The sequence below is a fragment of the Peromyscus leucopus genome, chromosome 10 (genome assembly GCF_004664715.2).
Source record: "Peromyscus leucopus breed LL Stock chromosome 10, UCI_PerLeu_2.1, whole genome shotgun sequence".
NCBI classification, from domain to species: Eukaryota; Metazoa; Chordata; class Mammalia; order Rodentia; family Cricetidae; genus Peromyscus; species Peromyscus leucopus.
In genome coordinates, this window is record NC_051071.1 from 80,366,463 (window position 1) to 80,384,370 (window position 17,908).

Genomic DNA, 17,908 nt, shown 5'->3' on the forward strand with positions numbered 1-17,908 from the left:
CATGCAAGCTACTATATATAGTTAACTGTCCTAATTTGCTTAGTTTAAAATACTCATTTCTACAAATTCTGGCACTGAAGCAAAGTATCAATTAGCAGGAACAGACACATGCAAGACATGCAGCTGTATATATAACACCTGTTCCATTTCCCAGAGCTAGATCATTTGACTCATTTGATTAGTACATAGCAAAACTAATGTGCCTCTACTATCCTAGGCTGTACATAGATTTCACCTCATCTAATGCTTACATATATCAAGAGAGCCCACACTCAAGTAGAAAGGAATATTTCTACACGTGAAATTCATTCATCCATTCCTTTAATGTAGTGGGGACTTGCTATCTAACCCAGATAGGTTTGAATTCAAGATCCTCCTTCCTCACCCTCCCAAGTGCCGGGATTACAGGTACGTGCTACATGAAAGATATGTTGTTAAAGAAACGTTTTTTGTTGTTTTTTTTTTTTGAAGTGATTTTAGACCAATTCATAAGATCAAGGTAGATGGTTTAAACTAATATGCCAATTTTTTTTTAATTTATAGTTCATGGACAAGTAAAAAGTAAACTTTCAAAAAGTAAGGAAGAAATAAAATTTTCTCTTAACCTACTCACAGACCAAGACAACAATAATAACTATTTAATTACTGAACACTTATTTTGGGAAACTTTTATTTACAGTTTTTTTTTCTGGGATATGCTGACAATGTTTTATATATTATTATAATTATAAAGATAGGATTTAAACTATAGTAAACTACTTATCACTAAACATCGAAGTATATCTTTCAACTGCAAAAACAGTAATAGGCTAGAGCTGGAGATTGCCAACTTTAATAGTACCACTGTCAACAATGCGAACAAAAGTTAATTAGAAAAGTATACAACCCACAGAAAACATTACAAATCAAGGCTTACTTCTCCCCAGAAAGTTAGTTCTTAAATGTTTTACTGCCCATCACCATGTATGAGTGAGTGATAAAACAATACAAAAGCTACCAATAAATAGTTATTTAACAGTAAAACATTAACTTCTAAGCAGTTTTATTTCTGTTTTCTAACTATGAAAGCTGACTAATACCAACATACAGCTCTTTCTTCCTTATACTTTTGTTTGGAAAGAAGTAGACAAACATCAAAATTTAAGAAAGGAGGCTGGGCATAGTGGTGCCCACCTTTAATCTTTCATCCCAGCACATAGGAGGCATAGGCAGGTGGATCTCTGAGTTCAGAGCCAGCCTGGTCTACATAGTGAACTACAGGTCAGCCAGGGCTACACAGAGACCTGTCTCAAAAAACTAAACAAACAGACAGAAAATAGAACAAAAAAGGAAAAGGGTTATTTAAGATGTGAACGAGCCTATTTAATAATTTTCCTTTTGTATTATACTATAATTTCTCTACGCTTTCTATACTAACAATGTTCTACATCTATATATGTATTTTACGATAGAACAAGATGTACAATTCATTCTAGAAATGACAGAAAGTCAAACAGGTAAAGAGAAGAACTACAAGTGGATGAAATGATCAGAAAATGGACAAAAGGAAGTGAGTAACACAGAGAGCCACTGTCATCATCAGTCTTTTTGGAGGATCTTGTCCTGAACATGAACAACAGGTTCCCTTATGGTTAAGACTTCCTTTTCCTTTTACACACTTGCTCCATGGGTGACCTGGGAATATACTAATGTGACTGCGTGGATAAGACTGACATTAAACACAACCTATGACCCCACCCCTACAAGAAACTTGGGAAATTATAAGATAAATAAGATATCCAAAGAAAAATTGGACAGAATATTGTATAAATTCATTCCAAGTGAGTTCAGCTATATTAGGTGCTTAAATTCTTGCTAAGCACAGGTGGTGGTAAACAAGTGAAGATTAACTGTATTAATATATACCAAGTGCTTTCAACAATGACTGACACATAGTAAAAATTTTAGAAATACTGGCTATTATCACTAATATCTGAAATGTGAACAAATGAAAGTTCATTAAGAATTCAAATGACATCAATAATAACCACAAAACCTAACAAAATTCCTTTTTTAGTTGTCTATACAAATCATACATTTGAGACTGGATTTTTGTGTGTTTGTTGTTTGGAGATTGCCTGTTGAATCAGTGATCATTCTTTGATTTCATGTAGATGGATACTTTTTCTGCATGTATGTCTGTGGAACATCTGGGGGCCTGGTGCTGACAAAGGTCAGAAGATGGCATCAGATCCCCTATAAGCTGCCAGGTAAGTACTGGGAGTCAAACTCAGGTCCTCTGAAAGAGCAGTTGGTCTAAGTACTATCTCTCTAGCTCTTCAAACTCTTAATCATAGGGTTTTACACTCTTCTTTTTTTACATACTTTTATTTGAAATAGTTCATATGCCAGCCCAGAGACTGCTACTTACTTTGAAATCAAAGGTGTAATTGGTATAAGGCATCAAGTTATTTTCATAGGCGCTCTTAAGTTGGAAGCCATGTGTGATTCTCCCTTCTGAGCTTCCATTCTTTCCACTACAGCTGAAGTTCATAAGACACTCATTGTACCTTAGTTCCTTGAAGTCTTTATGGTTGTCAGCTACTCCTCCATTGCTTAAATATTCCACAACACCTAGCAGAATAAAGAAAGGAACACTGTCCTTTAATATTTAGTACAAAGCTATATTACTAAACCTTATTCTACAGACACACCAGGTCTAGAGCAATTTGGTTAAGTCCTATGAAACTCTTAGCAGGATTTGGTGGTACATGTCTTTAATCTTAGTATCTAAGAAACAGAAAGGCAGGCTGATTTCTCTAAGTTCCAGGCCAGCTTGGTCTACATAGAAAGCTCCAGGCAAGCCAGGGCTGCATGAGATCCTATCCCAGAAACAAAATAAAAACACAGAAACAAAATAAAAAACAAACAAAAGCGTTCCTGTTTTTTTTTTTTAAAATTAAACACCAGCAATTTCATATAACTCAACCACATTGAAAGGCATTTGTTAATTTCAGAACAATGTATCAGGACCATCCAGGAATATTGTCAATCTTAATGGTTCTTTGGGTTCAGAGGACTTCTAGAGCCTAAATAGCATTCACCAGAAAAGTCTTGACTGTATTTTTGTAGTATTATTCTAAATCACTATCTTCTGGTAGTTTGAAAGTAACTGGCCCCCATAATCTCATAAGGAGTGGCACTATTAGGAGGTGTGGCTCTGCTGAAGTGGGTATGGCCTTGTTGGAGGAAGAGTCATTGTGGGGGTGGGCTTTGAGGTTTTCTATGTGCAGGGTACTGCAGTGCCTCAGTCGACTTCCTCTGGACTGCATATCATGATGTACAGCACCATGTCTGCCTACACGCCGACATGCTCCCTACCATGATGATAATGGACTGAACTTCTGAAACTGTAAGCCAGCCCCAATTAAATGTTTTACTTTGTAAGAGTTGCCATGGTCATGTATCTCTTCCCAGCAATAAAAACCCTAGCCAAGATTTATCTCTTTAGCAGTAGTTACAATAATCAATCAATAACATTAGGGATATATAAAAAGAATGTTTAGATTATTCATCCTCAATTCAATATTCAGGGTTAACTTGGAAGTATCATTATTTATTTTTTTAATTATTATTTTTCTGTGTATGAGTGTTCTATTTGCAAGTCTGTGTACCTGTGTGCCACATGCATGCCTGGTGCCTCACAGGCCAGAAATTCTGTCAAGATTCCTGGAATTAAGATTCCTGATGGTTTTAAGTCACCATGTGGGGGCTAGGCAGCCCTCTGGGAGAACAGTCAGTACTCTTAACAACTGAACCATCTCTCTAGCTCCCCTCCCCCATTATTCATTTTTAGGTAGCACTGAGTTTCAGTCTGACACCTATGAAGAACATTTTATGTCTAAATAACATTATATGCCAGAGACTAAATGCTAACATGTCTAAAAAGCTGAAAAAGAGTAGCAGCTTCAAAAAGTTGCTACCGATTAGCAAACATGAAAAGTCTCTTACTTTTTTTATTATTAGTTAGCAATACTATTAAATTCATCTATTAGTGATTAAGAATGATAGAAAAAATGAAGTAAAATGAGTGTCGGTGTTATGAATAATTCAAAAGGAAATGCAACTTATCTAGCATTTATAATATGCTAGGCAAACAATTTAATGAGGACAATAAAATGCTTATCCCCAAACTGAATAGCATGTATAGCACCTAAACAACAAAATCAAGATCCAAACCTGACAGTCTGGTTTGAGCCAGTGAACTGTGCTTTGGTAACAATGATACTAGTGGTATCAATGGGAACAATGATACTAGTAGCTATTATAAATGGTTTCAAGAAATCACATGAAATAATACAAGAAAAATACACACTTTTAGAGAATTTAACTAATTATTTTTGTAAAAGACTAAGGAAGAAGGATGTGGGCTGAGGAGACAGCTCAGTAAAGTGACTACCATGCAGGCATTAGAGTTCAAGTCCAAGCTTCGGAACCACTGGAAACCTGAGTGTGGTGGAGAATTCTTGGAAGACCAGTGCTGGGGATATACAGGCAGACAGATCCCTGGGGCTCACTGGTCAGTCAGCATACCCTACTTGGTGATCCCTAGGCAGGTAGGGACATAGTGTGACAAACAAGGTGGATGGCACCCAAGGTTGACTTCTGGTGAGTGTGTGAGCACACATGCACACACATACCACCGTGTATACATGCATATACACGTGGGAGGATGGGAGAGGCAGAGGAAGGAAAGAAGGTGCCAGTTGGCCTAGGGGTCAAACCAAGTATTTGCAAAGATTTCAGCATTTACTTACTATGAACAAGATATTTACTAAGGTTGGTGACTATTTACAAATTCCAGGTATAGGTATTTCAGTTATTTTATATTTGCTATTGAGTGACTATTTTGACTAGCCAAATGACAGCTGGGGACATAATTCAGTGGTGGAATGCTTGCCTAACATGCAATAATCTTGGGTTTGATCCCTACTGGGGGTATGGATTAAACAGCTTAATAGTAATATATAATATTTAGAATATGTTTTACTAATAGTACAGGACTTATACTTTTTTGTTTTGCAGTTGAAATCCATGCTCTTGGGGCTGGAGAGATGGCTCAGAGGTTAAGAACACTGGCTACTCTCTTCCAGAGGTCCTGAGTTCAATTCCCAGCAACCACATGGTGGCTCACAACAATCTATAGTGAGATCTGGTGCACTCTTCTGGCATGCAGGGATACATAATAAACAAATAAAATTTTTTTAAAAAGGAAAGAAATCCAGGATCTAAAATAGAGAACTCAAGTCTTACAAAGATGAAATTCAGACATAAAGTAGTCCAGTGGTGTGATACACAATCTTACTAGAATTTTTGGCTCTTTATACTAGTATTAAGTACAGAAAGATCAATGAAAACTTGCCAAGATTATTACGTGAGATAGTTATCTATAATGAATGTTCTCTAAAGAGTGCCCCTCTCTAATCAACTCTGTGCCTCAGAAGGTTGTTGATCTTGCATGGCTATAAACCCTTCCTATCCCTTTAGCTCCTAGCTGGACTTGGTTAATGGGCAGCCCTGGCAGATAAGAGCAGAGTGTGAGAGGGGTTTATCTTCCCACGGCTCCCTTCTTATTATAATCTGGCAGGCACCGATTATATCATTTCAACTCCCCCCGCCCCAAATTCCAACTGGTATGTTCCTTAATTTAGAAGAGAAAGCCCTGTTAGGAGATAGGTGGCTTTTCAACCAAGACTAAAAGCGAAACTGTAAGCGAGGAAAAAATGACGTTGTAAATACCTGAATCTGGCAATGAGTTAAGATCTGCACATAGCACCAGCGGGATGGAATTAGGATCTGCGGTTGGGCTGCCAGGCCTACTTGAGGCTTTCTCCAGAATGTTTTTAACCTCTGAGACAAACATCATGGTCTGAATAAGTTTCACATCAGAATACTCTGGGTCCCAATGCATGTGGGCATTTGCCACTATAAGCAGCTGTTTGTCTGCAGCATGAATAGGCTTCATACCTAAGTTTAAACATCATAAAAAAGAAAATGTAGAAAGTTATGTTTCTTAAATAGTAGTACCTTAAAAGTTTCCTGAAAAAGATCCATAGCTACTTCTTTATTCTTTTCTATAAACTTATATTGATTTTTATCTCAAACTTATCTGAGAAGCTAAAGGGTAATTCTGGAAATCATGATATGTTAGTTATTCATCACAATCATGTTAACAAATGGTAGCCTATGGAATAAACCTGGTCTACTACATATTTCTATTATAGCCTCTGTGAGCTAAAGGTAGTTTTACATTTTTCAAAGAGACTCTCTGTGGCTCATGGAACCTAAAATATTTAGTATCTCGATCATGACAGAACAGCTTTGCTGACTCCTGCTGTACATGCTGATGCTAGAAATTATTTCATAATACAATCAGTATTTGGATTATAGTACTTTTCATCTGCTGAGTTCTTATTTTAAGCAAGCAAGTCATTTATTTTAATTTTAAATAGTGTATGTATGTGTACCAGAGTATGGAGTCGGTACATGAATACAGTGCTCCTAGAGACCAGGACAAGGGCACTGATCTCTTGGAGCTGGTTAAATATAGATGCTAGGAACCTATCCTCTGGACAAACAATACATGCTCTTAACTGCTAAGCCTTCTTTTAAGCACCAAGCAAGCACTTTTAAGTGCCTCTTATTTAATTAGCATAATAATCTAGTGAGAGATGTTTCCAGTTGATTAACCAATACTGAATTTCTTGACACTGTACAATACATTATCTGTCTTTCATTTCACAAGCTGAATAGTGAAAACTCAGTAGGAAAAATCAGCAACATTATATGAACCTAAAGAAAATGAAATAAGAAAGCATATTTGCTACCCATATGAAGCCCCAAATAAATTCTAGTTATTATTTCTTTTTATTTTTTCAAGTCAGGGTTTCTCTGTGTGGCCCTGGATATCCTGGAACTCATTCTATAGACCAGGCTAGCCTCAAACTCACAGAAATCCACCTGCCTCTGCCTCCCGAGTGTGGGATTAAAGGCGTGCATCACCACTGGCCCCAAATAAAGTTAATTTTAAAATGGAAACTGTAGGACTGGATAGACGGCTCAGTGGTTAATAGCACTTGTTGCTCTTGAAGAGTCTGAGAATTCAGTTTCTAGCACTCACATCAGAGTGCTCACAACTGCCTGCAACTCCACTTCCAGTGGATCCAACAACTATTCTGGCCTCCGTGTGTACCAGGCATGCACACTGTGCACATACACATACGCAAACATTCATTTCAAAACAAAAATCAGAGAACTGTGTGTTCTTAAAAGTTTGAATACTTTTATTGTTCTGTCAGCATCTATTAAAGTTTACTTTGCACAATTTTATTTTATTAATTACCATGTCCACCTTTTGAAAAATATTGTGTTGATGTTAATTTTTAACATAATTTTAGGGAAAGAAGAATATATATAGCTGAATATCATCTTCCAATTACCCGAGTATTTAAAGCATTACGTGGCTGACTAGCCTGAGTTCACACAAAGCAATTAGAAAGATGACCCTAAAATAGGCAAGGCATAAAAGTCAATATTAATGCTATAACACCACTTACATAAACCTACATATCCTATATATGTATACAAATATATACAAATATTCATATATACAAACACACAAATACTTATATATTTATACTTGGATTCATAAAAAGAAACGAGTAGGAGCTATTTCTAGATTGTGATTAAGACAGGAGCGTCTCACTTTTTAAATTTATATACTTTGGAACTGTTGAAGTATCACAGAAGATGCAAACCTAAGTTTTCTACTGAAATTTTCTTAAGAATATCTCAGAATTTTCTACTGAAATACAAACTCTAAAGAATAAGGCCCAACTTCTAAGTCTGGTATTTTGGTAAAAGTATGCTTCTTTCTAAATCTTATCATATTTAATTTTCTTCAACATTAAGAAAATAAATTACCAAAGTAATCTGCTATATGAAACTGAAGGAATAATTTGAATTTTTTTGTAAGCTGTCTGCTTTTCCTAGAAGTTTTCATGTCACTTATGGCAATAAGTGAATGTTCACTGTGTTAAATTTTAAAACGAGTCCCCAAAAAGCCATTTGCTACTACCCACCAAATTCCTCTTCTAGAAGGATAAGGGACATATTTTAGGAAGTAGAAGTATGTACTATGTAATTTAGAATTACTCCTCTGCAAATTAAAAAGGACATTTCTATAAAGCAGCACAAAACACACCAGAAGAAGAAAGTGAGAAAAAAGACATAAAAAAATTTTTTTGAAAAAGTTAAAAAAAGAAGTAAACATGAAATCTCACATTAAAGGCTGATTTTGTTTAATGATAAACTGAAGAACTGTATAAAAGAGAAATCTGACAGAGTTATAGTCTAAATAATTCAAACTAGGACTCAAGACCGTCTTTTCTTTCCCAGGCAGCACAGAAAGAGAAGTGCACTGGCAATGGTCTCATCACCTTGTTCCTGTCTGAAACATTACTAAGTAATGAAGTGCTCCGAGGCAGGCAGGAGAGAGTCTAACAAAAGATCTTGACAATGCTAAATACACAATGAATTTCTGATTCTCAGGGAAGCTATAAATAATCTAAAAACCCTGAAGGATCACACAGATAAAAGATGTCATTCTCACCCTGACAAAGACTTCAGATTTAACAAAGAAATTAAAGAAAACAAGCCAACTATTTAACCTTAAAAACAAAGGGTTCACACTCATGAAGCTAAAGCTACAAGAGAGGACTAAGTGACTGCATTTCTAAGTCAGCCTAACTAAAACATCCCTATTTCAAAGAACTTTTTCAATTAATGGTATGTTAAAAAGGCAAGTAGGTATTACCTTGTAAGTAAAAATGATAGAAACTATAGACTATGTCAGGAAATCATAAGAAATACATGATAACTTCTATAATTAGTATTATTTTCTCATTCATCTCCATTACAGTTCTCAAAAGAAAACAATTTTGTAATAAATGATTCAAAGATTCTCTTCCCCTGTTCTGAGATAAGGAAATCGGAATGGTGTCTCTTTTTAATACTATTGTATTAAATAGTATTTTTAATACTATTACAAAGATGGCACTCACCTGTTCCAAAGAGTTCCTTGTGGACCTCTAAAACCACGGCAACACCAATGTTATCTTTCGTCATCACTCTGTTCAGCATTGCTTCGGATCCATCTGAATTCGCCATTGCTACCTGGTTGAATTCCACTGTATGCTTCTGCACCAGTGTAAATCTAAAAGGCACACATATTTAGATGACTTAGGTAGTTACTGTCATGCTAAGACATGAAGAGTGGAGTGGACACAATACAGACACTTGATAATCTGTCATTTTCTAGCTACAAATGGTCATGTGATATAATTCTGGAAATAAGAAATATGGTTTTTATAAACTTTATGGAGTCCCTATCTAGCAAAGATGAAATATATATCCTCATCATCCTTTCATGTCTTTCCCCCTTCTAGCAAGTACCTAAAGGACTAATAAGTAAGTGTGAACCAACCAGATGTGGAAAAGCCAATCTTGTAAGGATGGGGAAATAGCTGGATCAATTCTATTTCTAGACTATTTGATATATGTGAGAATTCATTTCCTTGAGCTACTGTTCAGACTGTCTGACATTTAAAGGTACACACAATCTTAACTGAGTCACCAATTTAAAGAGAATGAATAGAGTCTATCTGCCCCATTTGCAGATTTTTTTTTGTACCATATCAAGATAATTGTCAAGAAAATGTAGGAATACAACCCTTTTCCCAGCTAAAAATTATCACACTTTTGATTAGTTTTTTTTATTACTCAAAGACTGTAATTATGTGTAAATGTTCAGAAAAGGATTGTGTCAAAAGAAGAAATGACTCTCTATGACAATGGCTTCTATACTACAGTATTTTCTTTCCTTAGTGACAAATTTTAAGTATAATAGAATTGTAGGCTATAATAAAAATCTAATGCTGATGTTTAAGAACTATGAGCTTGGTCAAGCCCTCTGTACTACTTGTTTTATCAGTTGGATACAAGCTAGACTTCTCTGGAAAGAGGAGTCTCAATTGAAGAAAAAAAAAAAAAAAGACTGCCTGTTGGCAAGTTGATGTGTGAGGGCCCAGCTCACTGGGAGCATGCCACCCTTGGCAGGTGGTACTGGGGTGGTGTAAGAAAACAGACTGAATAAACCATTGAGATAAAGCCATAAGCAGTGTTCTTTCATGGCATTTATGGCTTTTGCTTCAGTTCCTGCCTCCAGTTTCCTGACCTGACTTCATCTAGTGATGATCACTTATAAGGTTAAGATGAAATAAACCTTTGCTCCAAGTTGCTTTTAGTCATGATCTTTATCAGAGCATTAGAAACCAAATTAAGATACTATTTAACATCATTTACCCAGTTTTATTAGTTTTTGAAATATTTACAGAGAACCAAAACAGTACTGCGGGGTAAGCCCCTGACTGGCTTTGAAATTGCAGGTAATTCTCTCTTCCTGCCTTTGACCCTTAGTAATGAGATTAGAGCATGTAGCACCACACACAGTTTATCATACTCCTTTTCACTAGAAGTTAAAATACATTTTTGATTTCTTAACAATCTTATCACTTTACATTCTTTCTAGCTTTGAAAATTGAGCCACAAATATCCCACACAAATATTTTTGAAATATTGACTAAAAGGCCTATAATAAATACCACAGGATATGATGCTAGATGAAACAATACTCTTTCCATCAACTTCTTGCTCCAATTTTGAATGTCTCAGATGTGCTTAGAATAAGTTATGTGTAAAGGGTCTGGTCATATGGCCTATTTCAAACTCAAAAGTCCTTAAAGAAAGCAGTTTCCACCTTGTACAGTAAAAAGGTAGTCCTTAAGCTGAAAAGGCTACCAATGTAAAGAATGAAGTTAAGAGCATTCAGGTAAAAGAAGGTAAAGATCCCGAGACAGCAAATGGCTTTGTTAAAAAATAAAACAAAACAAAAATTAGAAGAACACAAAACATAAGAAAAAGAATGTCAGAGTATGAAATGGTATTGGACACGAAATAAACAGGGGCAGCTAAGTAGATTATAGGTAAAGAGCACTTGCTGCTCTTCTACATGAACTGAGTTTGATTCCCAGCATGCACACTAGACACAACACAACTAACTGTAACTCTAGTTCCAGGGAAACCTGACAGCCTCTTCTGGCTTCTATAGGCATCCAACATACAAAATATACACACATACACATAAATAAAAATAAGAGGCAAGTATAGTACCACATGTCTTTAATCCCAGCTCTTAAGAGGCAGAGACAGGTGGATATCTCTAAGTTTAAACCTAGTCTGGTCTACATAGCTAGTTCCAGGCCAGCCAATGCTATGTAGCGAAACTGAGTCTCTAAATGAATATGTAATAACATCTTTTTATATTTTGTAACACTAACTTAACACAACCATTTACATTCTTCCCCAACCACCATATACCAAGTATGTTCCCTGTGACTTTTACTTTCTGGTGTACAGAATGCAATGCAGAAAACATTTTGAAATATAGCATTCTCATCACTGGGCGCACGCCTTTAATCCCAGCACTTGGGAGGCAGAGCCAGTTACATTGATCCCTGTGAATGCAAGGCAAGCTTGGGTCTACAGAGCAAGATCCAGGACAGGCACCAAAACTACACAAAGAAACCCTGTCTCAAAAAAAACAGGAAGGAAGGAAGGAAGGAAGGAAGGGAGGGAGGGAGGGAGGGAGGGAGGGAGGGAGGAAGGGAGGAAGGGAGGAAGGGAGGAAGGGAGGAAGGGAGGAAGGGAGGAAGGGAGGAAGGGAGGAAGGAAGGAAGGAAGGAAGGAAGGAAGGAAGGAAGGAAGGAAGGAAGGAAGGAAGGAAGGAAGGAAGGAAGGAAGGAAGGAAATGTAGCATTCTTCCTCTATTCTACTGAAATTTTTCTTTTGATTACCGTGCATTAGCTTACAGTTACTTTCTAGTTATTGCTTTACGATAACAGTCTTTGGTAATATATAAAATCTTAAGTCTGCCATTTTTTTTTCAGTATTTAAAATTCACTTGGTATTTATATTCTGGTTGGTGTACTCTGCTTTATAAGCATCATCCCTGACACTATTTTATCATATAAGATTGTTTTTTTCTATGTTCCCCTTGTTGAAAAATTTTAGCAAAAGTTCAAATGAACATAAAAAAAAATTATATAGTCAAGAATGATATGACTAAAAAACCAAAACTATAATAAAACAGCATTAAAAAAGCCTTATATATTTGAGAAAGATTATGACTCATGTGCAGGAGAACATGTTCAAAACAAGCCTTCAAATAAGCAACAATTTCTTAACAGTGTGCAGTCTAAAAGTAATGTGCTATACTAAAACTAGAAATACAACACTGAACACCAACTGTGAGCGACTAAAACAATAGGACTTAATAGTATTTTCCCCAAATTTACTTCTAAGTGAAAAGAACAAAGAACACCATTGAGAAGATAGTATGAACCAGGGAGATAGCTCTGTGTGGTAAAGGCCCTTGCGCTCCAAAGCCCGATAATCTACACCAGGGAGGAAGGAGAGGATGGACTCGTCCTTCACATTGCCTCTAACTTTTACACACAGGTCACTGGTGCATGTGCTGACATCAACCACCCTGCATGCATACAAAAAAAGAAATGTGAAAAGAGGAAGAGGAGGATGAGCAGGAGAAAAGGGAGGAGGAAAGTATGGTACCAAAAGTTAACCAGTATCTTCCTTTCTGTATCACTTCTCTGTAAATTTCTTAAGGTATATTTAGCATGAAATATATAAAGGATGACCTTGAGTCTCATCAATCATTAGCATGTAAGAAAACTAACTTAGCACCGCTGGCAGTGACACACACCTTTAATCCCAGCACTGGGGAGGCAGTGCCAGGAGGATCTCTGTGAGTTCGAGACCAGCCTGGTCTACAGAGCGAGATCCAGGACAGGCACCAAAACTACACAGAGAAACCCTGTCTCAAAAAAAAAAAAAACCAAACCAAACCAAACCAAAAAAAAAAAAAAACCTAACTTAGTAAATGCAAACCTATAGACTAGAAATAAATATGAAAGAAAAATAGGCAAATACCACTCTGTGTCTGCACAGCCTTTAACATTTTTGTTCATTTGGGTTTGTGAGACAGGGTCTCTCTTTGTGGCCTTGCCGTTCCTGGAACTTACTATGTAGACCAGGTTGTTCTCCAACTAACAGAGATTTACCAGCCTCTGCCTCCTGAGTGCTGAGAACTCTTGAAGGTACTTCTAACCCTTTTATCAATTTAAGCCCCATAATGACAATAGATTAATAGTTTTTATTAACTCACATTTGAAAAGAAGAACTGTGGCATAAAGCCATTTTACATCTCAACTTTACACTATTTTAAAGATTTGTTATTTTTATTTATGTCTATGTGTGTGTCTACGTGAGTTTATGTGTGCCACATGTGCAGAGTGTCTGTAGAGACCAGAGGGCATCATCCTCTGGAACTGGTGGTTGTGATCTGCCTAACATGGGAGCTGGGAAACAATCCCAGGTCCTCTGCAACAGCAGAGGTACTCTTAACATGAGCCATTGTTCCAGCCCCACATTTAATTGATGGAAAATTAGTATTAGAAGCCAGAATTCAAGATCTCATTTTAAAAACTTAAAATCACAGATTAGTAAATGCAACCAAAGTAATCAATAACCCAGAGGCCAATGAGAACACTTATAAAAAGTGTAGCAGTTTGGAGTGGCACTATAACTGCTGAATGCCCTTCTTCCAAGAACAAAACTGTATTTAATAATACAAAAAGAAGAAGAAAGAAGCAAGTACCTGGCCTTTCCTAGATAACATCTACAAGTTACCTCATTTGGGGAAATTGCCTTTGAATTGAATTGGACATTTATTACCAGTGTTCATAGGAAATGTCCTTGAAGTACTGTTGTTTAAAACTATGTAATAACAGGAAAATGTTCAAGAGCACCACACTGGCTTCCCCACCTATACTTCCGTCCTCTCCTTCCCCCACTACGCTTTTCCTCTCCTACGCTGTCCAGATAAAAATCAATCTTAAATGCAGTTCTCTACACACACACACCCCACATATAAAATGCATGTATGTGTTTTATAACATGTTTGCCTACTATAGGTCATATTTGACATAAAAGACAAAGCAAAACTCATTTCTGGCATTTGATCAATCAAAATTGATTTCTGTGGTATCTTCAACTATTAAAAATAAATGATATTTATGATGGCACCTAAAAGGTGCTGCCAAATTTCAAGGTCCTGATGAGCCTTGCCAAAGTAAAACTAGGTGGGATTAGAGTGTGGCTCAATAGTCAGCAACCACTTCCCATCTTAAAAAGAAATCACTAGAATATTTCAGTATATTCTAATTCTCTACGTGTCCATAGAAATATAGAAATATGAAATATATAAAAATGACCTTGAGTCTCATCAATCATTAGAATGTAAGAAAACTAACTTAGTAAATGCAAACTTACAGACTAGAAATAAATATGAAAGAAAAATAGGCAAATACCATTCTGTGTCTGCATAGCTTTGTAACGTTTTTAGGCTACGATAAAAGCTAGAACATAAAATATAATCTGTGACCTAACTTTTACCAAAATTACTCCATTCTTTCACCATATGGGTAGGTATTTTGATAAAAATTACTGTCTGCACTAATTTAAGAGACTTTGAAAATGCATACGGAGTCAAAATAGTCTTCTACAGCTATTACTTTGACTTTGTTCATTTTGTAAACATAAAAATGTTGTCTCTTCCAAGGTAAAATAAACAAGTGAAGAAATAGATCTGAAAGGGTAAACAACTTACTCAGGATTACACAGCCAATTGAATAGCAAAGGTGTGATGTCCTAGTCTTTGCACTATTACCACCTCTTCCAGGAAGGAAGAAGAAAATAGAAGTGGAGTCCCTGCAGCTTCCCCTGAGACAAAGAACTATGCAATACTAAGAACAGAAGAAACAGTCTTCCCCAAGGAGGAGTCCCTAGCTGGTCATCCTACACCGAGGGGTCAGTCCTGAATTATGTACATACATACGAGCAACACTGCACAGACTCAGGAGGTTGTATTTAAATATGATGTGCCTATGTGTACACACACATATGTAAGAGTAAAATGAAAGAAAAGGAGGCTAGAAGTTTGAGAGGAGTAAGGAAGTGGGAAGACATAGGACGAAATGATATACATTTTAATAATAGAAATATTGGGGCACACAGCAAGTGGGGTCCTTGGAAAGTTATTAGCAAAAGGTTTAATTAAACAATGTATCACGTTCTAAGTCTCCACTGTTATGGACTCCATGATGCTATACTATTTAGGAAGGAGATAGCTAAGGAAGTTAAGAAAAAGAATTCAACAAAATATTTTCTATGTACTCATCTTTAAAAACAGTTCAGTCTTTAATAATCTAAGAATGGGCCGGGCGTTGGTGGCGCACGCCTTTAATCCCAGCACTCGGGAGGCAGAGCCAGGCGGATCTCTGTGAGTTCGAGGCCAGCCTGGGCTACCAAGTGAGCTCCAGGAAAGGCGCAAAGCTGCACAGAGAAACCCTGTCTCGAAAAACCAAAAAAAAAAAAAAAAAAAAAAAAAATCTAAGAATGAATCTGAAACTATCCAATCAATGGTTAAAGTTTCCTATACTGCAGTTATAACTATTATTTCAAAACATGAACCAACCCTAGCAACTTATCAAGGAATTAAAATTCCTCCTTTCAAATTGTACAGGGTATAATTTTGTTGTTGTTTGTTTTTTCTTTGTTTTGTTTTGGAGACAAGGTCTCTCTGCGTAGCTTTGAAGCCTTTTCTGGAACTCACTTGGTAGCCCAGGCTGGCCTCAAACTCACAGAGATCCGCCTGCCTCTGCCTCCCAAGTGCTGGAATTAAAGGTGGGCACCACCACCGCCTGGCTTAAGGATATGATTTAAAAATAAAAAATAAATAAATAAAAAAATTCTTCTACATTATCTGGAAAGTAGGAGGAGGAAATAGACCAGATGCAGTGGCACACACCTGTAGTCCCAGCACGTTAACAGTGAGCTCAAAGCTACATAAAGACCCTGTCTTAGGAAGACACAGATGAGGAGAGGAAGAGCACCAGGTAGAAAAAGGGGACAAGGATGGAGGAAGGCAGGCAATGGGAAAATACCTTGATGTTATTAAACATTTTACTGTTACCACATAGTGTTTTAAGCTTACAGTGCTTCAAAGGAATTTTTCTATGAACATTATTGGTAATAAATGTCAAATGTGAGCATTTTTTCCAAATGAGGTAACTTTGTAAGAAGTAAAAGTAATGCCAGAGCAGAAACAAAAAGCCTAAATATTGTATTGTTATAGAAATTGTTTCTGTCAACTATGAAGGGAAAGACCTCATGAAGCACTGTTCATAGAACCTGTCTGCCTGTGTCATTATCTATTTAAACAAGACAATCCATATAAATAATTAGAACGGACTTTTTATCTAGTAAAATAAAACTTGCAAAAATACTAAGGAACTATATATATTCTGGCATTAAATACTATAGAGTTCTATACTCGTACTTAAAATGAGATCATGTTTATTAAAAATTCACGAAAAAGATAACAAACCGGGTAATTAAAAATGAGAAGTGGGCCAAAAAGATTTCAAGTTCACTGATTTTGTTCACATAAAAATAGTATATATGATGGAAAGATGTGCTTCAGAAAAAAAAAATGCCTGACTTTGTTATAAAGGGGATTAAACAGGGAAATACTAATAAACAGGCATAAACATATACCCAGCTATCTTGCATGTAAATAATTGTCAATGTATCAAGTCTAAAGTATTAACTATGGAATTCAACCTCTTACACTTCCACACATTTTCTTTTAACTAGTGTTAATTTTTTAACTTCCCACTTACAAAGTCCTATGGTTTCCTTCTATCCTCTCCTTATCTATGTAACTACAACTTTCATATACATATAAGCATATATGCATATATATTTTTTCCTGCTATATTTGAAGTCCTAGTGAGATTAGGAATTATTCACCCTTAGCACAGACTTGTCACAAAAAAAGTTCAGTAAGCATTTAGTAAATAAATTATTAAATAGATATATGAAATGTTAATTGAAAATGATGAAAAGGTTCATCCTATAAATGAAATCTCAGAAAGTAATCCACTTCAGTTATTGTTTTCATACGGTATTAATTCCACTTTACATATAACTAATATTTTACTTCATGAAAATATTTTAAAAACTGAATCTTCAAATCTATCTCAAAGTTTTAGAGTAAGCTGACAATAAAAATATAAAGAATAATACAATAAATAGCTTCATTTTCAGTACACTTCCTAAGAAAAAGTTTGAACCTCTCCAACACTTGCAATCTCTAGCTTCACCTTTTGAGAGTCACATTAAAGAAAAAATTAAAGTCATTAAGTGCATGTCTCTGTGCTGTTTTACTGACTTACTTTTCTGTTTTGAAGAATATTGCACAACCATCCACATGCTTTCTTTCCTGCTCAGACATGATTTTGGCACGTGACTTTGGAGAAAAAAATCCATCATATCCACGATCCTTCAATGCTGGCAGAAAGAGAGTAAAGTATTGCTCTGTTTCCACTTCCTATGATGAAAGAAAAATTATTATATACATGACAGAGTGAAAGCATGATTAAGACATAAAAATATTATGCATGAGTAAGGGGTGACTAAGATAAAGCACTTCAAGTAACATGCCATCCTGCTCTCTTATCAGTAGCGGTTGCCTTTGACATGTGCAGCATTTTAAACATAAGGTACAATAAAGATGGCATGATTTTCTCTTGTTCACAGTACTGGTTAATAAACAGGAGTAGGATTATATTTCAGCTCCCCTGATTCCCAAATTAGATTTCACTCCAATACA

General features: G+C 36.1%; 1 protein-coding gene across 5 annotated transcripts in view; it reads right to left on the reverse strand.

Moving 5' to 3' along the window:
• Positions 1–17,908, reverse strand: part of Cnot6l (CCR4-NOT transcription complex subunit 6 like) — an 89,013-nt gene that overhangs the window by 7,392 nt on the left and 63,713 nt on the right. For all 5 annotated transcript variants that reach the window (XM_028873137.2, XM_028873140.2, XM_028873135.2 and 2 more), the window contains exons 8-11: positions 17,472–17,626; positions 9,102–9,253; positions 5,779–6,006; positions 2,411–2,613 (exon numbers count right to left, since the gene is read on the reverse strand). In XM_028873137.2, coding sequence (XP_028728970.1) covers positions 2,411–2,613; positions 5,779–6,006; positions 9,102–9,253; positions 17,472–17,626 — 738 coding nt within the window. The remainder of the gene's footprint in view (positions 1–2,410; positions 2,614–5,778; positions 6,007–9,101; positions 9,254–17,471; positions 17,627–17,908) is intronic.